A 23443-nucleotide genomic window follows, 5' to 3' on the forward strand; every position below is an offset into this window, starting at 1 on the left:
AGAAAACAGAGAAAGAAAAAAGAGAGATAGGACAATACACACCACTGAGTCATCTTGCTCGCTGTGAAAATATATTTTAAAAAGTAATTTGCTAGATTTATTGTCACGAAATGTTTTTAGAGAGTATTTTCTTCACAAATGTTTTCTTTTTCATGTTGATGAGTAAATGATTTTTTTCGTCGGCAAGTGTTTGCCTCTCACAATATTTTTTCAATATCTAGTTTATTTAGTGTTTTTAAGAGGTACCAAGGATAGAGGTACGTAGAGCAGATGACATAAACTTGAACATTAAAAGCCTAAATTTTTTTTTTTTGGTCTTTTTGAGACAGGGTCTCCCTGCAGCCCCAGCTGGCCTGGAACTCACTATGTAGACCAGGCTGGCCTTGAACTCACAGAGATCTGCCTGCCTCTGCCCCCCCCCCCCGAGTGCTGGGACTACAGGAGTGCACCACCATACCTGGCTAAGCCTAAATATTTTTAGAATGGGGTCAGTTACTTTTTCCTGAAAAAAGAAAAATACACATATTCAGCCTTTATCTGTATATAACACCACTATCAAAATCTCTCTTAAACTGTAAATCCAGAATCAGCAAAATTTTAAAATATTGCAAATTATACAAACCCATGTAAATCATAAAATTGTTAATTCTTCACATTTTAAAATTTAAGAGCTCATAACTAAATTATAGACTTTTATTTAAAAGCAAGTACCTGAACATCAATGAGAAAATTAAAAAGTACAGAGTTATACTATAGATAGAAATGAGTCCGTTCAAAAGAAAAAGTAGCTTATAAGGAATCTTAGAAAAGAAAATTTTCTACTAGGGAAGAACAGTGTTAAAAGAAAAAAGGAAAGCCGGAAAGGAAAACTGGCTTTTAATTTAAGGCATGTGAATGAAATAACTTATATGCCAAGGTATATACAATTTGTTATTGAATTGTCTTTCATCATGTTTCTGAAAGTGAAAACTCCAAACATATCTAAAATGTGGCAATTTTCCTTCACCACCACCATTTTCTACTTTTAACAGATACTCTCTTACTATAGGTAAATTAAAAATTAAGATATTCAAGTGACTAAAAATGAGTAAATAAATATTGGTCTTAATAAAAATATATTGAAAAGAAAATCTTTGTCATCGGAGAAAATCTTGTATTTGAATAACAGTAAAAGTCAAAGGACAGAGATAAATAAAGACATAGGAAATGATTAATTCTCAATTTTAAACAATGTGAGAAGAATTGTTAACTGTGCAGATTCCGAGTTAGCAACATTTTATTCATTCATATAACTATTTCCAGTAACGTCTGCTACACCTCTTATTTTCTAGCTGAACCTTAGGTTATAGAGAAACATTTCATTCCTTTCCACTCACTTGGAAAGAAAAAAGGAAAACCACATCATAAAGTTAGGGGAAAGGGTCATAATATTTTATAACAGGATGCAGAGGACTCTGCAAGCAGACAAAACCTAAGCAAACCCCTGCAGGACTGATTTGCCTCCCTCATTGTAGAGAACAAAACCCTATCAATCACTTGTCATATTGGAACACAATAGGAGAGGTCAATTTTTATGGCTTACAATTCCCAACACTACACACTAATCTCCCCCATAATACCCTTTACTAGTTTCAAGCTGATGAGGATTATTTAAAAAACAAAACAAAACAAAACAAAAAGACCTTCCCCAGGTCTTTTATTTCTGGTCATCAGACTCTGTGTGCCTATGCATAACTACTTCATAGACTATCATGATAGGAAAACTTACCTTAAGTGAAACAGAAAATAATCTCTTTTTGCACATATAAGAATTAACACAAAAGAAGCAAGTTGACTTGCAGATCTTATAAAATGGCATTTTTTAGTTTTCATAATGCACTCTAATTTTGTTAACCTCATGCTAGCATACTACTTACAATCTCATTCATTCCAGAAACTGATTTTTATAAAGGGTAGTTTTTTTTTTTCTGTTAGGCATTAAATTTATCCATCTTAAAAATACCTTTACACAAGGTATTAAAAAAGATATTAAGACCTTTCCTTCATATCCATATAAGGTCTCTTTCTCCAGCTTCCAGAGAAGTGGTTTAATAATTCACACTAATCTATACAAGTGAAATAGGACATAGTGGAAGAAAAAAATTATCATTGAGGAAATAAAACTTGTTATAATTATGTTATAAACATGAAACTTAAAAAAAATCAGAATTTCAGGGGCTAGAGATGAAGCTCAGTGCTAGAGACAACATTTAAAATGATGCAAGGCCCTGGGTTTGAGCTGCAGCAGTGAAAAAGCAAATAAATTTCAGACTTTAGAATCCTTTACGCACTTATTTAATGTATATGTACATATGTGCATATGAGTATAGTTGCCCCGAGAGGCCAAAAGAGGGTGTTGGATCCCTTGGAGCTGAAGCTACAAGTAGCTGTGAGCCACCTGATGTGGATGATGATCAGAGCTGAACTTGGGCCCTCTAAAAGAGCAGCAAGTGCTCTTAACCACTGAGACATCTCCCTAGCCCCCAGAATTCTTTTTAGTGCTTTTCTCATTATCAAATACATGTAAAAAATTTATAAACTATGATTTATGCTCTATCCAATTAATACATGTGAAAATTTATACTCTATAAATAATGCATACTTGAATACATATCCACGTATCATTATGATATATATTATTTTCAGAGTCACCTGTAAAGATGTTTTAGCCAGGGATGGTGGTTCATGCCTGTAATTACAATAGTTGGAGGACTGAGGTAGGAGGATTACCACGTTTGAGGCCAGCTTGGGTTACACAGTTGAGTGTCAGGCCAGCCTGAGATATATAGCAAAACCTTGTCTCAAAAGAAAAGAAAGAATAAAGAAAAGAAAAGGAATGGATGCTTTTGAGAACAGCTCCTATCCAGATTACTTAGGCTGTATGAATGGATACCAGAAGAGCTGAGCATTCTTTTTTTTTTAACATCTTAAATATTGAAATTTCATTTAAAAAGTAGAATCTTTGGTTTTCCTGGGTGAAATCCTGTGTAGATTTTAACACATAGGATGAATTGCAAAGATAAATGTTTGGGGAAAAATTCAATGGTTTAGCATTTTCTTCTTCTTCCTTGGAGGGGGTCCTGTGAAGTTATCCACCTCATTTTATTTTTATTTTTTTTAAATATAGAACGCTTCACGAATTTGCGTGTCATCCTTGTGCAGGGGCCATGCTAATCTTCTCTGTATTGTTTCAATTTTAGTATATGTGCTGCTGAAGCAAGCACTATTTTTATTTTTTAAAATATTTTATTATTTTTATTTTATGTGTATGTGTGTATTGATGTATTGCTTGCATGTGTGTAAGTGCACCCATGTCGTGCAATGCCTGTGGAGGTGAGAAGAAGGAGTTGGATGTCTTGGAACTGGAGTTATGGACAGTTGTTAGCTGTCACGTGGGTGGTGGAATTTGAACCCGGGTCTTCTGCAAGAACATTCAGTGTTCTTAACCACTGACCCATCTCTCCAGTCCCTTATTTTTAAAATTTTATGTGTATGAGGGTATTGCCTGCATGTAGACAGGTGCACTCAGGACCTCTTCAAAAGCATCCAGTGCTCTTAATCACTGATCTGTCCATCTCCTCCACCTTATTTTTAATATCTCTCTCTCTCTCTCTCTCTCTCTCTCTCTCTCTCTCTCTCTCTCCTCTCTCTCTCTCTCTCTGCATGTACGTGTGTGTGTGTGTGTGTGTGTGTGTGTGCTGGCACACAGAGGTCAAAAGACAACCTTGGTGAGAGTCTTAACCTTCCTTGTTGTCTGAGACAGGGTCTCATTGTCTCATCACCCCTGCTAGGCTAGGATAGCTGGCCTGTGAGCTTCTGAGGATTCTTCTGTCTCCATTTCCCAACTCCCTGTAGGCAACATGGGATTACAGGCTTGCTGACATGTTTGGCTTTATAAAGTGGGTTCTGGGAACTCAAATACAGGTAATCAGGCTTCTGTGACAAGTGCTTTGCTCACTGAGTCATCTCCCTAGTCCTGCCTAATTCTTTTAAAAACATTTTTATTTAATGTGTATGCAGGAATTGCCCGCATGTAAGTGCACCCGTGTCATGTGATGCCCGTGGAAGACAGAAGAGGCTGTCAGATCCCCTGGAACTGGAGTTATCTGGACAATTGTTAGCTGCCATGTGGGTGTTGGGATTCAAACTTGGGTCTTCTGCAAGAACAACCAGTGTTCTTAACCACTGAGCCATCTCTCTAGCCCCAATTCTTTTTAAATTTAAATTTAATTTAATTTTATACTATTTTTTTGAGACAAGATTTCCCTGTAGCCCCAACTGGCCTGGAACTTAGCTTTTACATTAAAAAAATTTTTTTTGAGGGTTTCTGATAATGCTACATTCTGAACATACAAAGGGTACAAAATGAATTTTTTCCAGAATATTTCAAAGGATGGTGCCAGTCTATCATTGTCTGCAAAGCACATTCACATACTGTTACTGTAGGTTATTTTGTCTCTTAATTAAAGTAAGACACCATATGTCCATAGTTTTGACCTGTACTGAAACGGGGGGGAAAGAGGGTTCCCTAGAGGGTTCTTAGTCTCATTCATAAAAGAATTGAAGGATGAACCCAAACGGCAGAAAGCAGACAGACTTACAGAGATCTACATGACTGTGGCTGGTCAGAAGTTCTGCGGCGTTCTGTGTTACAAGGTGGGATTCCAGGCAGGAAAAAATCACTATGTCATTAATGCACCAGGTATTCCGCCCATCTATTTAGCATAACAAAAAGTGAACCTGCCTTCCTAGGGGTGGTTCTATCACCAGGTGATTGACCAGTGAGATTGGAAAGGTGGTCCTCCAACAGATAAACTAGGGATTTTATAGTCTTGACCAGTTAAATTTATGGGATTTTTGCTACTCTAACATCCTCCCGCCTCTGAAGAGCTAACCCTAAAATCTTTTAGGGATTAGATAAGAGCTCCCAAATACTTTTGATGTTTTTGGCCTTTGGAACAGAGTATACTGCTAAGAGGCCCAAGGACATTTTAACTTTTAGACAAGATACTGGTTACTTTTCTTTGGGATCTTTAACAACTCTGATTTGAAAAGGCCTGCTATCTTTTGGGCTGGTAGAACTGTTAGTTCTAGAAAGCTTGGAAATAAATGAGAAGGTATGAAAGATATACCAAAGATTACTTTAGTACACAAAAACTGGATAATGCTTATTGTGCCTACAAAGAATATTCACTAACAATTTTGAGGGTATTCATTTTCTACAGTCTTCTGGACCTGTAATTTAAACATATAAAAGACTAAGCCAATACTGAAGCTGGATGTAACTTCCCTGACAATCATATAGCATAAAGGGAAATATAAAGAACAACTTTTCTACTAGACATGTTTTGATTTACATTCTCTTTCCTTGTAATATTGAAACTACAGTGTTCTTACCAATATGTTATTATTCAAGAGACATTTCCATGTTTATCTTATTGTTTATTAAAAATATCTAACTCAAATTTGCTGCTTCACTCGATGAAGTGTTTAAATGATCAGGATAAGAAAGTAGAATGCACTAAGCCTGAGGTCAAAGATTTACACCAACAGGTTTTGTGTGTGTGTGTGTGTGTGTGTGTGTGTGTGTGTGTGTGTATCCGTGTCTGTATCTGTGTCTGTGTGTACACTCACCTGTGCATGTATAGAAACCAGAGATCAACTTCAGGTGTCTTCCTCTATTGTTCTCTGCCTTAGTTTTTGAGACAGGGTGCCCCAATGAACCTGAAGCTCACCATTTCAGGTGGACTACCTAGCTGGAGAGCACCTGGAATCTGCCTGTTCCTGCTCCCTAACTCTGGAGTTAGAGATGCACACTGTGCCTGGCTGGGGATCCGAGCTCAGGTCCTCATGCTTGCATAACAAGCACTTCACCCACTGAGCCATCTCTCCCCAGCCCAAATGTTAGTTAGCATTTTTATAAGAGCATTTTCCAAATGCAATTTTAAAAATAATTGTATATATTTAAAGTGTACAATATCATGGTTTTGTGTTTTGGTTTTCCTTTTTTGAGACAAGTTCTCACTATGTAGCCCAAGCTAGCCTGGGACTCAGGATCTTCTTGCTTCAGCCTGCTGAGTGCCAGGTTTACAGGCATGTGCCACCAGAACAGTGCCACATGATATTTTAATATGCATATACATAGTGAATGATTACTACAGCCAAGCAAATGAACATATCTCCTTACATAGTTATCTTTTCTTTTATGTTACAAGACCCTGAAATCTGTTCATCTGGTAAATTTTCAGCATATAATACAATTTTATGTATTCTCACCATGCAGCATGTTAGCTATCTAGATGTATAGATTTGAATCCTGGGAAATCTTTGAAATTTGAGCTTGAATGCTTGGATACACAATTGAATACAGAGAAAACATGGAAAAGAATGCTAAGAATTTACTGCTGTGAGTCAAGATTTAGAAACTTAGACCAATTAAAGGGTAGAAAAACATCTAAGTAAAAATTTGATGCTTTTCATTTATAATAAATGATAGGACACAACACATTAAAAATAACAGAATGACCTAGTTAAAAATAATTCTGGTAATTAAACATTGGAAATTATTGGCCTAGGTGAAAACAGTTACAGCTACTTCTACTAGGAATAAAGGCAAAACTGGAAAGGCTGAACAGGTAAATAAACAACGGCTGGCATTAAAGAACAACAGACAAAATAACTGGCCAGAGGCTGGTAGTCATGGAAACGCCATTCAGTTACTGTGAACACAGCTTCCAAGTATGGAGGCCTCCTGTTATTTGGCTTCATTACCAGTGAGTCAAAGCACTTGTCATAACATTCAGTAAACCATAACACAATCATTAGAATTGGAAGATTCAAAGCAAACTCACTTACCTTCCCAGTTAGAACTGAGGGAAATTCAGTATCAAACTTGTTGCTCAAGCCAAACCTTTAAAACAAAGACAGAACAAAATATATTCTATCTAGCATACTTAACCCATTCCTTTTTTTAAACAACATGTTATAAACAAACCCATGCAGTTTTCTTTTGGCCCCACAATTTTAAAATGTGTCCTAAGTATGTACAACTCCCTAATTCATGTACCAATTAAAAATCAAACTTAATTAAAAATGCATACATAAGTCCCAACATGACACTAAGGTTGAAAAAATTATGTTCTAAATAAAATTTTACATGCTACTTATAGAAAATAAAATCTTAGAATATTAATCCAAATTAACAGTTAAAAAACAATTTTAAAATGGGATTCTAACTATACCCATGATATGGGATTAAAAATTAATCAATTTGAGAAATACATTTTAGAATCAACAGAAAATATCATGATGATTTTAATATTTTATTTTTATTTGTAATTATGTGTGTGTGTATCTGTGTGTGGGTTTGTGCATGTGAGTGCAGTGCTCACATATGCCAGAAGAGGGAGTCAGATCCCCTGGAGCTGGAGTTATAGACAGTTGTGAGCTGACCAACCTAGGTGTTGGAAACTGAACGCCAGGACTCTGCAAGAGCAGGACACATTCTTATGGACAGAACTATGTCTCTGGTCCCATGTTGTACTTTTTGGCTAAAATTTTTTTTTGTTAAAAATCTACTTTAGTTGATAATTGCTGGAGCTGGATTATGGATATGTAATATAAGAGACTAGATTATGTTGTTCTTTCTATTCTTGTTCTATTGGCAGTTGATTACTGCTGGGTGAGGAAAAGCTGATCTTCTTAACTGGAGAGACTCTAGATAGGCTGACTGGACTCCAGTAGATGAACTTACACTGAAGGACATCTGGGGACACTAACTTGACATGATAGGACTTAACAAAAATAACAGAATGTATGAATTCCAGTGGGGGGTATTGGGAGGGTGCCAATGGGAAGGGACATAAAGTTGATGAAGATTGATTAAGATATTCTGTATGAAATACACAAAAATTTAAAACTTACAAAAGAAAGCATCCTCTCTTCCATTATTGCAGCCTTTGGAGCTATAGCTTGATAACTTGTGGCCAGTTACTCTTCAGATAATCAAAATTTGATCTTTTAAAATGGCTTTCATGTGCTTAATCAATTTTGAGAAAAGAAAAGATCCTAGACTCTAAGGCTTTCTCTTACAGTATGCTTACTATAATCTGTAAGAAAGCCAAAATGAATTTTATAGACCTTTGCTCGCTTACTTGTTGAATTCAGCTGGGATGACATAGGTAACTTCTTGAATGTTAGATGATACCACAGCATAGTAACCAATTACATTTTATGTCAGTGGATAATAGGTAAATAAAAAGGAAAGTACACTAACATTGAGAACTCCACATAAAGAAAGCAGTAATAGCAACAGATTCCAATGACTATGTACTTTACCAGGCTAGATACTGTGCTAAGTAACTATATTATTTCACAACTTTAAAGGTCTTCAAGAGATGTATTGTCATCTCCATTTTTCGAAGAAGGAGGTTGACAGTCATAAAAGAATATTTAAATTCCATTAATTGCCAGGTGTGGTGGCACACATATTTAATCCCAGCACTTGGGAAGCAGAGGCAGGCAGATCTCTATGAGACTGAAGCCAGCCTGGTCTACATAGTGAGTTCCAGGCCAGGTGGGCCTATAGGGATTCCCTATCTCAACCACCCCAAATGAATTAATTAAATGATTTGCCTAAATTCATGTTCCTATCTAGTTAAGAATTAGGGGGAACTAATGTTAAAATGCCGACCTAAGTCCTTTCCATCCTGTGTTAAGGTCCTTGAGAGCAGAAACCACAGGCATTTATTTCGCTATTTAAAAAATATTTTATTTATTATTTTTATGTGTATAATTGTATTGCCTGCATGTGTGTAAGTGCACCCATGCCATGCAATGCCCGCAGAGGTCAGAAGAAGGTGTTGGATTTCCCTGGACGTTTACTTATGGATGGTTGTTAGTCACCATGTGGGTACTGGGAATCAAACCCGGGTCCTCTGCAAGAGCAGTCAGTGCTCTCAACCACTGAGTCATCTCTCCAGCCCCTAATTTGCTATTTTTAATAATAAAAATAGCAGTATAAGAGAATCTAATAGATATTTAGTAAAAGTTTGATGAATAATAAGCTACTGTACTGGTTGATTCAACTGACCTATGGTACTTTGGCTTAGGGTCACTGTGAAGAAATGTTAAGAATCCCATGTGTGGTTAAAACGTTATACAGGAATTTTATATTCTCCCTCAGATCATATGTGCTAATAGCTCACTTTTATGGAAACAGGCTGGTCTTAGCCACAAATACTCTCTGTGTCTAGCAGCTAGTAGCAAGATATGGCTGACTGGACTCAAGTGGACACATTAGCACTGAAGGGCACTTGGGGTACAAATGCCTGAATGAAGAGGACTTAGCATGTGTGGCGGAATACATGAGGGTTGGTGGGAAGATGGGGGAGGGGGTCTGAATTTGATTAAGAACTGTTGTATGACGTTGAAAAAGCTCAATAAAAAATGAACTCAAAAAAGATATGTCCATATGTACAAATACACTGCATCTTATATGTGAAAACTATACTTCAAATCAAATCCTACATTTCTCAAAATTATTGAGAAGAAATAGTTAGCATATGTAAAAGGCCATAATTACATTAAAAAGACATTCATTACTATAAGGAGTCACATTCTCTTCAAGCCTGCACATAGACATAATACAACCAAACTTGAGGTGGTATATCCCTATGCATGAATTTGTATGGCAACTTTCATCAGTGTGTGAGTGTGTGCACGTGTGTGTGTGTGTGTGTGTGTGTGTGTGTGTGTGCTTATTTGTGCATATATAGGACATGAAAATAGAAGGGTACTATAAGAGGGGAGGAAGAGTTCTTTAAGGGAGGAGGGATGGAGGAACAAGGACAATGGATTACGTGCGACATGAAAACAGATGTTGGAACTATTGGGGGGGCGGAGAAGGGTACTAGAAAGAGGAGGCGGGTAGGCCGGGTGGGCAAATGAAAATAAAGTACAATGATATGTATGTATTATAATTAAATTCACTACTCTGTATGCCAACTAAAAAAGTTATAAACATTTTAGTCTTCTGCTTGAGAAACGGATACTCTATTATTAAAAATGTATTTGAAATCATGTGTTAACTCAACAATCAATAACACAACAAATATTTAATGGTGCAAGAAGCACATTTCACTTAAATCATTATTTAATGACTTTCTCACTAGTTGAAAATATGTAATTCATTATTCTACAGAGTAATTCTTAATGCACAGCAAAGAAATAGATGCATTATTCATTTTTAGAAAGTAGACAATGATACATTTCCAAGAATTCTATTTTTGTATCTTGTCTAAATGTCTCTTAGATGCACTGTCAATAGCATGTCCTTACTGAAATTAGAGATTGCTACCATTTTAAATTTTAACAGGCACCATTTCTCTACTAGGTATTATATACATAATTGATTAAAAATGGATGTGTCTACCAAGAATGCAGAGAATATTTTCATTTAAAAATTCGTAGATTTGCTTATGTTCTCTTTATACTGATCACTGGATGAATGAATCTTCCACTGTTTCTGTTTCCCCAACATCCCCTCCTTTCTTAACCGTTTGAAGTTTCATTTTTGAAGCCAATATTTACTCTCAACAATATTTTGTTAGATAAATTTATTCAACACAAGTTTTCTTTTTATCACCAAGTTCAATGTCCTTTTCTCAGAACAAAATTTTTCTATTCACTTTTGATCTGTCCATCCTTAACATTCTCACTCTTTTAAAATTTTTATTTATCATTTTTTTTATAAGTATGAGTGTTCCGCTTGCATGAGTATCAGTGCATTGCATACATATAGTACTGTGGAGGCCAGAAGAGGGCAATGGATCCCTCCCAGTACTGTAGATGGTAGTCAGCTGCCATATGGGTACTGGGAACTGAACCCAGGTCCTCTACAAGTGCAGCCACTGCTCTTAGCCACTGAATCATCTCTCCAGTCCCATCTCAGTCTTTTTTTTAATATTCTTTTTAATGTTTTTAGAAGAAGCATATCATTACAACTTTAACATACTCAATAACAGTTTCCAGGGCAAAGATACATCTCTTTCAAAAGTGGCTATAAAATTTTTAGGTTCGCTGTTGAATTAATACAGTTATACAATATTGAACTCAGTATAAGCCCTGTAAGACATAAAATTGAATTAGTTTTTAACCTTTAAAAAAGATCTCCATTTCATTTTAAAATATACTGTTTCTTACAGAAAGACTCATTGTTTTTGCTACTAATACCAAGATATTGGCGTATGCGTCTCTAGTCTGTATGTATCTGATTATTACTAGTCATAATCGGTTGCACTCGGATCCTTGGCACCCGTGTATGGATATAAAGTCATCAGGTAGATTATCAGCAACCTTACTATGATTTCATCTGCCGGTGCTTATCTTTCACATCTTTTCAGCAGCATATTGGCTCATTCAAGCATATATTATACTCCTTTTTGTGGAACCTAATAGCTAACAAGAAGCAACTTAACTGAAGAAGTATCTATTCAAGCTTACATTTTGAGAGGATATGGTCCACCATAAAAATAAAGGCATGGTGGTTGGAGTATAAGGTGGCAGTTCACACTTTGTCCTCATTCGGGAAGCAGAAAGAACACTGGAAGTGGGGCCAGGCTATCAAACCTCAAAACCCTCCCCAAATGACACAATATCTCCAGCAAGGCTCCACCACTCAAGCCACAGCCTTTTAAAACAGCACCACCAGCCGGGACCAAATGTTTAAATGCATAAGCCTATGGTGAATGTTTCACAATCGAACCTGAGCAGGCACATTTTCTAAAACTTTCATTCTTTACTCTACAGGGTCCCTCCATAAGTGCATAATTATATTGGTACCTTTAGTCTTTGGTTATACTTTCCTTTTGGGTGTTTAAGGTCATACAGTTGGCCCAGATAAACCAATTAATTTTTACTCTTCAGGTCGTTTGAGGATCTATTCCTCAGGGGTCACATGGGCTTGGGAGGAGCCCCTGGCTCCTTTCTTTTACCAGTTCCGCCTCCGTGAAGGTAAGTCAAAGGTCCTGCTCGACCATGGCTGGCTTCGCTTGGAAGCATAGAGGAAATGATTCCTCTCTGTTGACCCTCCTCTTTGTAGACTGGACACTGGTTCATGTCAATCTTGTTATTCTTGTCCCAATACTCACTTTTTCCCCAAATTTAGCTTAAATTCTTCTTCTGTTCCTAAGGGAATTCTTAACATTTCATCTGTATTTAATAGCTTTGACAATCTGTCTTGTGCTGAGGACCATCAAATCTATGAGCTCTAGTCATATATGTGTTCAAACATGCTCTAGTCTCATCTCTGAGTGTATGCTGAAAATTTTCTTTTGGATATTTCGCCACAAAATAGTATAATCAAGTGAAACATGCCTAAAATCAATGTCATCCTTTCTACAAGAAATGCCGACAGTTCCTCTTTTGAAATTCTTCATCCTTGGAATGGCACATCATTTTCTTCCTCTAGCTTTTATGCCATTATCATTGTTACACTGCCACTGTCTTTTTTAAAACACCTTCCTTAAAACCAGGTTGTCCAGGTTGTCTGTACATCCTGTAACTTGCTCCTTTGAAGTCATTCTTAGGATAACTACTCCTTTCCCTTACCACTGCTACGTTGTCTCTTGTCTTTGCTCATGTGGTTCCCTTCCTTCTTCTCCCTACTTTAAATCCTACACGCCTTCACGGCTCATGTCAAGTTCCAATGCCCATGGTAACACCCTGCATGTTCAACCCTTTAAGTATTCCCTTTCTCTGAACTCTCAGCCACTTCTAATCTATAAAATACAGTTCAACATATAATAAAATATTGTCTTTTATTCTTTAATACTCTATATCAGTATCCTTTTTTTCTGTGACAGGATCTTGTTATGAAGGCCTGGCTGGCCTGGAATTAACTATGTAGACTAGACTATCCTCAATTTCACCAGAGATCTGCCTGTCTCCGCCTCCCGAGTGCTGCATATTAATATAAAAAAGGTGATTCTCCTGTTGCCTTTATAAAGTGAGGTTTGTACCTTGTTTTCTCTGTGGTCTTCATAACACTTTGGCCCTAGAGCTCAAGTTCTCAAGAAATATTTGCTATATTAACATTACTAATGTCCTTCTTTAACATAAAATGAGTTCCCTTCTAAGCTATAAAAAGTATATTAGAAGTAAAAAAAGTATCGTTTTACTTTTTTATTTATTATTTTCATTTTATGTGTATGAGTGTATTGCCTGCATGTAGGTAAGTGCACCCGTGCCATGCAATGTCCATGGAGGACAGAAGAGGCTGTGTCCCCTGGAACTGGAGTTATGGACAGTTGTTAGCTGCCATGTGGGTGCTGGGATTTGAACCTGGGTCTTCTGCAAGAACAGTGTTTTTAACCACTGAGCCATCTCTCTAGCCCCTCGCTTTACTTCTTAAAAACACTTCCCTGCCAGGCGTGGTGGCGCACGCCTGTAGTCCCAGCACTTGGGAGGCAGAGACAGGCAGATCTCTGGGAGTTCAAGGCCAGCCTGGTCTACATAGTGAGTTCCAGGACAGCTGGGGCTACAGGGAGACCCTGCTTCAAAAAGACAAAAAACAAACAAACAAACAAACAAAAAACTAACATACAGATATGGCTAACATACAGATATCTCCCAGTATCTGTGGGAGATTTGTTCCCAGCCCCTTTGGATATAGAAATCTCTAGACACTCATTTAGATCCTTATAATGGCACTAAAATGGATAGTATTTGCATATAACCTATGCATATCTAGTATACTTTAAATCATTGCTGGATTACTTGTAATCGCTAATACAAATGCAACTGCTATGCAAATAGTTGTTATGCTATAGTTTATGGAATAATGACAAGAAAAATGCCTGTACATGTTCAATATAGATGTAAATTTTTTCAGATATTTTGAACCAGCAATTGTTTGGATTTGTGCAAAATCTGTGGATATATTATACATTGACATTATAAAGTATGAAGGAGCTGGTGTATTGGCACACACCGATCATCCTAAGATACGGTGGTGAATTCAAGGCCAGCCTGGGCTACTCAGTGAGTTCAAGGTCATCCTGGAATACATAGTGAAAATCCATGGAAAAAAATTAAATAACAACAAAAACAACAAAAAAGAAATCAGGCTCACTATTCTCGCCTAATTTTGGCTAATAAGCAATAGTCATCTCATTTTTGCTTACCACGTATTTTTTTCTTAAAATTTCTTCTTTAATACTCAGGTCATAAAAAGAATATTTCCTCTAAATAATCTTAATTCCAAGAGTTTCACGTAGAAGTTACAAGGATGGAATAGTGGGATGGTTGCTGTTGTACAAACACCTTATCTCTGTTCCATAAAAAAACTATTACACCAAGAATTATGAATCTATAGAAGTTACACAAACTAATCTGCTCATTACTCATCAGTGATAGGCATTAACCGAGACATGGGGCCTCTCAGCATTAGACAGACAGACACTTGGGAACTACTTATACAGCCATTTTATTGACTTTATTAAATATAGAATGTATATTCTATATTTATATAAACATTATACACATACTAATGTGCTTGAATTTGACCCAGCTGGTGGTTGTCAATTATTGAATTTTCTTTGCCCTAAATTTAATTTCTTGGAACAATTCTTTGAATTGTAGGAAACTGAGGCAAAGAAAGATGGAACCTTTTAGTTGTTTTCCCCTGCCTCCTTACATCCTTTACTTTCTATGAGTTTTTAAATTTTATTTATTGTTTTTATTTTATGTGTATGTGTAATATGTATGTATTGCCTGCATGTAGGTAAGTGCACCCGTGTCATGCAATACCCTCAGAGGACAGAAGAGACTGTCGGATCCCCTGGAACTGGAGTTAGGGACAGTTGGTAGCTGCCATGTGGGTGCTGGGATTCGAACGCGGACCTTCTGCAAGAACAACCAGTGTTCTTAATGGCTGAGCCATCCCTCCAGCCAGTCCCCAGAGGGGACTTTCTATGATTTTAAAGATGACTGTCAACTTTTAAAAACCTTCCCTAAATTTAAGTTCATGTGTTCAGGTTATTTAAGGAAACGGCATAGTCAAATTCTGCTAACAAGAAACAATTATGAGGAGAAAACTACGTACGTACTACAGGCTATCAAGTTCATATACTGAATTATACTTATTGTATCAAAGAAAAAGAAAAGCTATGTCATAAAATACAGAACTTTTTAAAAAAGATTCTATTTAGCTCTCTTTAATCTTTCTTCTGGAAACAATAATGTCTCACCACACTTGAGATGGCAAGATACTGTATGTAACTTCAGTATTCTCAAGGTCTACAATTTTAGAAAATATTCACTTGTTTTTTTTTTTTAAGTTGGGGATGGAACCCAGGGCCTTGTTCATCTTAAGTAAGCATGCCATTTTCTAATGTGAGAAGTATCTCTAAGGTTGTGTAGAAATGCAATGTTTAACACAGGGCGTGGTGTCCTGTGCCTTTAATCCCAGCCCTCAGGAGGCAGAGGCAGGTGGATCTCTGTGATATCGAGGCCACCCTGGTTCACATCCTGACTTCTAGGAGGGCTGTGACTAGGGAGACCCTGTCAAAAAACAATCAATAAAAACCAACAACTATATATATATATATCAAATATAGCCATCCTTTTTCGAGTCTACATCTAATAATTTCAACTAGATTCCAAAAGAACTGGTAATCTATCAATCAACTCCACTAACCTTCTACACAGGTACATTTAGCCATATATTTTAAGTAATGAGTGTGGCAATGCTTATAAATATAAGGGAAAAAATCTCATGAGATGCATTTTTTCTGTATTTCAATACCCTAGGACCCAATATTCATCCTAAAAAATAACAAGAAGTAAAGTATAACTCAGATATATGGAATTTCTGAAATGCTTAATACTTCCAAGAAATATTCATTTTTGTTTCTATAGTTTCTATCATGTGGGATTTGATTATGTCATATTTTTTAAATTTAGAGAAAGATCTTAAAATATTCTTTTAAGCTCACCATTTCAGAATTAGAATTACAATTAATGTGGTTAGGTCATTCTGCTTCTTATGAAATTATAATTGATTACATATTAAAGATTAATATTTTGTTAAAGTAGCTGGAAAGGCAAACTGGCCTACTCTGACACATAGGAGTTAGCTTAACAAAACTTTACAGAGATAAGGAGGTACCATTGGTGATGAGGCCCCCTCACAAGGGTTGTGATTTATTATAACCATAAATATCTGTGCTCAGAATAAAGTCCTTTCCATAGCATGATTCAACTAATTAGCATTTGTTGAGGGTCTGCAGTATAGTTTGTATTACGATGGGCATATACTATCACTAAAATGAACCAATATTCTTCCTACTTACCTAAAACCATGTATTCTGATAGACACTAAAGATTCATAAAGTATGAGAAATTATTCTCACTATTACAGCTTTCAGTTTGGGGGGAACAAGACTTATAGAAGGTGGTAACATATGGAGACCTTGGGTGAAGAGAGATGGATATTAGCATTTCAGATGGAGACATCAGCTTGAACAGACACATAAGCTAAGAAATAGTGCAGTGTGAAAAGTAACATACAAGCAGCAAGGGAAATAGAAGATGATGCTGACTAGTTGGGTCCAGTTCTGTATGCCATGTTCCAGAGCTTAGACTCTACCCTGATAATGAATGGGAGATCGCAGATTAATCTTAAGTATGAAATAAGTTTATTTAGATCTGTACTTTTGTATCTTATGCAACAGGTTGGAGGATGGCTATCAGTGACAAGGATGGAGGTGAGACAACTAATTAAGATAATGAAAGATGCCTGAATCAGGGAAGTGGCAGTAGGGAGAAAAACATGGGACTTTTAAGTCACACATTATTAACTGCTGATTGCTTAGCTTTGGGAAGTATGAGTAGGAAGAAGAAAAAGTAGGTCACAGAATAGAGATACATTCAACTTACAGAAAGCATGTTTGAGAATGAAGACATCTCGGTAAGAACCGGAGCAGTCACGGGTAGTGATACGTACTTGTAAACATTAGATAGCCACACAAAGTAAGAAGAGACCATCTAAGGAGAGTAGACAGCGAAAGTAGACGACTGAACACAAAATTCTGAAGATCACTGGTATTTAAGAGGAAATGCAGAAGACTCTAAATGAAAAACACCGAGTTTAGACAAAGAAGTTCCCAGGTTTACTTGAATGGCAAAATATTCTCTTTTCTTTTTGTGTATTCATTTTTGTATTGTTTATGTATTTATTATGGAGAGAGAGTTTTGGCATGCAACCCTAAGTGGTGCTAGAACTCATTATGTACCAGGCTGGCCTTGAACTTGTAACCCTCCTGCCTCAGCTTTCTAACTGCTGGGATGACAGGTATGTGACACTACAACCAGGGGGGCACACACATCCCCCCATTGCAAAATGTTTTCTTTTAAATTAGAATCTGAACACTGTTAGGCAAGGCATATATTTTCATTTTAACTGAGGTCCCATCACTACTTATGCTACACATTCTGTTGTGATTGGTCTTGCTTCCCTGAAGGACTGTGTGTAATCTTTGGAGAACCAGCAGCAGAGGAGGAGGAGGAAGAGGAGGAGGAGGAGTCATCGTCAAATGTAACAGGGAGGGTGCAACAATAGGTGAATGAAAGATGCTAATAGATTTAGCAACAAGAGGATCACAGTGATTAAAAGTAATTATTTTTTTGAGACAGGACCTTACTATGTAGTCCAGGCAGCCCTTAAACTTGTATTTGTTTATGTGTATGAGGGGTGGGGGGGTACTTGGGATCAAACCCATAACTCATACATGCTAGGCAAGAAGGAATGTAGGTATCAGAAAGTTTTTGTCTTTGTTTTCTAAAAAATATATTTTTTTTATTTTATGTGTATGAGTGTACTGCCTGCACATATGTAAGTGCACCCATGTCAAGCAATGCCCATGGAGGTCAGAAAAGGGCATTAGATGCCCTGTAACTAGAGTTACGGATAGTTGTTAGCTGCCATGTATATGCTGGGAGCCAAACCCAGGTCCTCTGCAAGAGTAGCCAGTGCTCTTAACTGCTGAGCCATCTTTCTAGCCCCTTAGTTTGCTTTTTCTAAAAACTAGAGGGATTGTGTTCAGTGTGGTGGCACATGCCTTTAGTCCCACTTGAGAGGCAGAGGCAGGTGGATTTCTGTGAGTTCAAGGCCAGCCTGATCTCCATAGTGAATCCAGGCCAGCTGTGACTACAGGAGACCCTGTCTGAAAAAAAAAGAAGAAAGAAAGAAAGAAAGAAAGAAAGAAAGAAAGAAAGAAATTAGAGGGATTGAATATAATGACAAAATAAGATAGCAGAAATGCACAGAGAGGCAAAACTGGAGCCAGGCACTGTCTTATGGGACAAGATCTTGGGAGGAAGCAAGAAGAGAAGGGCATGGAAGGCAGAAGTCAAGAGATGAGCTTTGGGTAAGGGGAGGGACTCCTTGAACTCTGAGGTTTGAGGAACTCATATCTAATTAAGATCCAATGCAGGTTTGCAGCAAGAAAGCATCATGATTAAATGGAGTTTTAAGAAAATGAGTTTGGCACAAGCATTCAGGACGAAATGGGGAGAGGCAGCAGACTGTGGCAAGAATTCAAGAAGAAGAGAGCAACCCAACCGACAGTGGTGCCAAATAGGAATAGAGAAAATGATAAATCTAAGAGAAATTCTAAATGTATGATGACATAATTCTGGGAAAAATTGACATAGGGCAATTCAAGGAGAAGAGTCAAAATGACTCAAAGATTTCAAATATTACCCTGGGGGATGAGAATCATGGTATCAGGGTCAGGAATGAGGCAACTAAAAAGAAAGCCAATTTGGGGAGGAAAAAAATGCTGTGTTTAAGATAAACTGAGTTAGAATCAGGTTAAACATACCTTTCTCCTCAAATATCTTGTATTGATGGTGAAAGTTTGCAAAATACTTTCCTTGAGTTTTAAAAAAAATACAGTTGACAGTGATCATTCTCAAACTTTAAATCGAATAGAAACAGAGTCTTCTATAGATGAAGACTGCACGGAGAATGGAAAAAACTCATGGTGCAAGAGAATAAGAAACACTTCACTCACATAGGTTTAGGGCTAGGAGGCGTAGCTCACTGTCAGAGCAATTGTCTGGTATGCACAATGCCCTGGATTTAAGCTTTATCACCACAAAAAAAAAACCAGGTACTGCAAATATTTCAGAGCAATTTAGATATTTCGGATATATCAGAACATCACTGACAAAAGAAAGGCTGTATTATTATAGCCTTTTTCCCAGATCCCAGGAAAGAAAAAATATTTTTTGAGGCAGGGTATCTGTATCCCAGGCTGCCCTGGAACTCATTATGTAACCCAGTCTGACCTCCAACTCAAGGCCTTCTTGCCTCAATGTCTCAAGTGATAGTGTTACAGGTGTGAGCCCCTGTGTCCAGCATACAACAAACCTTCTAAATAGTTGAATCTTTTTTAAAAAGTGCTAAATATTTATCATCAAATGTACTTTCTAGGTGAGAAAATATGTACAATAAAACTAAACATTTTTCTAAATTATATACGTTGTCTTGTGATTTAAGTACTGTTTTGTTCTTTTCAGAATTTTCTTCAATCAACTAATACCAAGTGATTACCATTATTAACACTGTACACCTACCTCCAGAATTTTTATACTGTGTGTGTGTGTGTGTGTGTGTGTGTGTGTGTGTGGCAGGGGTTGGGGGCAGGGAATTACAAGGGGCTGGACATGGCAAATCTCAGTGCTCTGTTCTTAATGAAGAAAGTAAATTGGTATTTAATCATGGTTTTGTAGCTAGCACAACGGAACCACAAGGAAGTTTTAGGCAACTTAAACTGTGTTTCCTTGCAACTTACCCATTGTCTGAATTTTAGAAAATAATGTGGGGCTGTTGGTATATAAAACTATAGATTACAGTGAAGGATAGCTTTTCTCTGTTTGATCATATAAAATACTCTGCATAAATAGAACCCTTGATGCTAGAATCAAAATTAGTTGGAGTAATTGTCTCCCTAGTGACAAAAGGAATGGAAGTAAAACAGTGCAGTAAGTTGGCACCTGAACATTGCAGGCTGTCTGCAAAATTCTTGGACTGAAGAGAATTGTCTTAAAATTGTCTAATCAAAATGAAGGCCTAAATGTCTCCCCAACGCCTTCCACAATTTAAAATATTTTGTAATAAATTTCATGCAAAGATTACAGAAGTGTATTACAGAATAGACACAATGCTAAAAATGAGAAGGTAAAAAGATGGAGAAGTTAGTACATACTATGTGATTTTATGCAATAACTCAGTTGAGTCAAGGGGACTAGGTGAAGCCATGATCAATATAAAGCTAGCACAGCATGATGGGAAAGAGCAAGCCTATTTTGAAAATGCAGTAAAAGACACCACAGTTAAGAGAATGAATGCAATACAATAGTAAAAATACAAATAGTTACAATCCAAGCAAATAAAAATGAGGAAACACTCTTTAAAGCCCAGAGGCCAATTTTTCTTTTCTTGCTGTGCAAGCAAGATGTTATAAAGTCCTTGCCCACTTTATTTTCTCAAATATGATATAAAATCTTAATTAAAAGAAGCCACCCTGGATAAATTTTAAAGAAATCATCCTCAGCTTCGCAAGGGTTAATTTCTGTATATACTGAATATTTGTATATTCAGTGTTTGGATATACAAAACCCCCTAGATATCTTAAATCATTTCAGAGCCAAAAAGGTTTAGAAAGCACCTATTCCAAACCCTTCATTTTGCAGATGGAGAAATCAAGGCCAGGAAGAATCAACTGACCAAGGTCATAAAACCAGTAAGAATCAAAACTGAGATTAGCACCCAAGACCTCTTATTCTCAATCCATTGCTCTTTCTACTTTGCATAGCTGCCTGTCATCCTGAACCTCTAATGATGTGATATTAAAAGAACGTCAGAGTAGTGCGCTCAACAGAGAAAGGATGACTGTACTCATTCATATAAGCATTAGATAGGAAGAATGGATGTATAAATATGTGGGTGGGTGACTGTTTACATTATTCACAAAACACTGCGTTTCTGTTTTGAAGAACCCAAGCCTAGTTCTTGTCACGTAGCACAGTAATCCCTGTTTTCCACTAGCCATCAATCTTGGCAGCAAAGAATCCTAGTACATCCTGCAGTTTAGAGTCTAGTCACTTGCCAGCATACACACAAGAGGAGATTCACCCCCTACTTCAGCGCTTCAGCTTCCCTATCCCGCTACTGCACGTCGTGCGCTCACTCTTTCCTTGGGGTCGGTGCATCACAGTCTCACTTCTACACTACACCTATTCAACCCGCGGTTTTTCCGTTTAGACCAGGTGTCCTTTGCTAACAGCGCGTCTCACTCATCCCTCCCCCACTCCACAGGCCCTTCGGTAACCTTTTCTTTCCTCTATCGCCAAATCTCAACCTTTCAAAGCCCCCGAGCCCCCGCGCTTACACAGTGATGTGGCCGGCGCCGCGCACTAACACAGGGTCGGGGGCAAATCTCCGCAGATGCTCCTCGCTCACTACCCGCGGCGGAGGCGGCACCTCCTCCTCCTCTTCTTCTTCCTCTTCTTCCTCCTCCTCCTCCTCTTCCTCCTCCTCCTCCTCCTCATCTTCATCGTCATCTTCGGGTCCAGATACCGACGACGACGAGGACGACGACGGTGACGACGACGTTGCTGCTTCTTCTTCCTCCTCCTCCAGTTCTGAGATGGTGTCGAACTCCGCCATGTTGGGCAGCAGGATGCTCATCACGTGACCTCTCTATCGCCGCCACTCTCTGGGAGAAGAGTTTGAACCTGCGGAGCTGCTGGAAGAGGAGGGGGAACTGACTGACGAGAAAGAGGAGGGGGTAGGGACCAGACTTGAGGAGATGCGCCTGCGTGTTGGGCAGACAGAGCGGGGGTTGGAGGCGGGGGCATGAGGGACCAGGGAATAAATTCAGTGTACGCTTGCGCGGCTCCAAGGGGAGGGGGCCGGTGGAGGTGAACTCCAGGGAATTCTCGAGGTCCGGTCTGCGGGTGCTGATCTCGGTGCTGCGTTTGGGACGTCAGTCAGTCACTTGTACGCAAGGGACGTACGTTCTCCTTTTATTGCCTGTTAATTAATGCGGGATATTGTTCCCTATATGCAGGCAGTCGAGGGAAAACAAATTCTATAAAAACAAGCTTAGAATTTATCCAAAAATATCTCAAGGTACACATACGTCAGTCCTTTATTCAGGGATTGTTCAGTATTACCGTTTAAGAGACTTTAGCTTTAGATCCTTGCTATAATCTTGGGAGAAGGGTAAGCATTTTTAATACATGTTACAAAAGAGAAAAGTTTCTATTAATTTCCCCTACTAAATGGTACTTTGGGGACTTGCTAGTGTCACAGACTGTACTAAGTGCTCTGTGTACGCATTTCATTTAATCTTCCCATAACCCTACGAGGGCAGTACCATAATGATCTCACATTACAGATGGGAAATATAGATGCAAAGAGAATAAGTAACTTGTCCAAGGTCATGGAGCTAGTAAATGGCAGACGCGGTTTTAAATAGGGGGAGGCTGTTCCTACTCCCCCAAACCCAGTACTCTTAGCCAAAGAGCTTTAGTGCCTAAAGTTGTTTGGAAAGGCTTTGTGGAGTGGTGCTTTGAGTTGCTTCCTAAAATATGAATAAGAATATGCAGATTTGAATTTAGGGTTTTGAGAGTGAGTGAAGATGGAGAGCATGTAGGAAGGCATGCCAACTTAAGAAAACATTAGTTAACATCATCCTATTTTACTGTTAACCCAAATCATCTTGTGAGGCGGGCATCATTAGATCTCTTTTGTAGATGAAGAATTGACTGTTAGGAAAATCAAGTAATTTAGTCATTACTTTGGTATTTTGTCCAGATTTTTCCATTTCAAATCTTTTATCTCATCTTCTCTACACAACTAAAATACACAGATCACATATTTTGAGTTTCTATGTAATGTGCCAAACTGGTTCGTATTTGGCAGCAGCACAAAATCTATGTCATTAAGACCATAAAGTCACACAGCTGCTATATAAGAGCAAATCTTGGAATCCAGGTATTCTATAATAGCAGCTTCACTGCTCTTGCTGTTACACAAGAGATTTCGTTCTGTTTAGATGGTGTGACTGGGAAAACAGACTCGTGAATTTAGAGTATTGCATTAGTAACAGAGCAAAATAAGCAAAATAATTTAGGGTGTGTGAGGAGGGAAGAAATAGTTCTGTGAGACAAACTGATCAAATTATCAAGGAGCTGGTGTTACTAACATGAAAAAATTACCACCATATTCAACACCATAGTTATTTTGGAATTGAAAAGTAAGTTGTACTATTACCTATGAGTAACAGATGGAGCTTTTGTTGTATAGAAAACTTTTATCTACTAACTAGAG

General features: G+C 37.7%; 1 protein-coding gene and 1 non-coding gene across 6 annotated transcripts in view; both read right to left on the reverse strand.

The window, feature by feature from the left end:
- The window catches only part of Chic1 (cysteine rich hydrophobic domain 1), a 70976-nt gene extending 49011 nt beyond the window's left edge, over nucleotides 1-21965 (reverse strand). For all 5 annotated transcript variants that reach the window (XM_029554749.1, XM_029554748.1, XM_029554747.1 and 2 more), the window contains exons 1-2: nucleotides 21498-21965; nucleotides 6895-6949 (exon numbers count right to left, since the gene is read on the reverse strand). In XM_029554749.1, the coding sequence (XP_029410609.1) occupies nucleotides 6895-6949; nucleotides 21498-21796 (354 nt within the window). In that variant the 5' untranslated portion in view covers nucleotides 21797-21965. The remainder of the gene's footprint in view (nucleotides 1-6894; nucleotides 6950-21497) is intronic.
- Nucleotides 3157-3263, reverse strand: LOC115067231. The gene has a single exon (XR_003846667.1). It is a non-coding gene; the product is annotated as a U6 spliceosomal RNA (small nuclear RNA).
- Nucleotides 21966-23443: the final 1478 nt, after the last annotated feature.

This window comes from Nannospalax galili, unplaced genomic scaffold (genome assembly GCF_000622305.1).
Source record: "Nannospalax galili isolate Female #2095 unplaced genomic scaffold, S.galili_v1.0 scaffold365, whole genome shotgun sequence".
Taxonomy (NCBI): Eukaryota; Metazoa; Chordata; class Mammalia; order Rodentia; family Spalacidae; genus Nannospalax; species Nannospalax galili.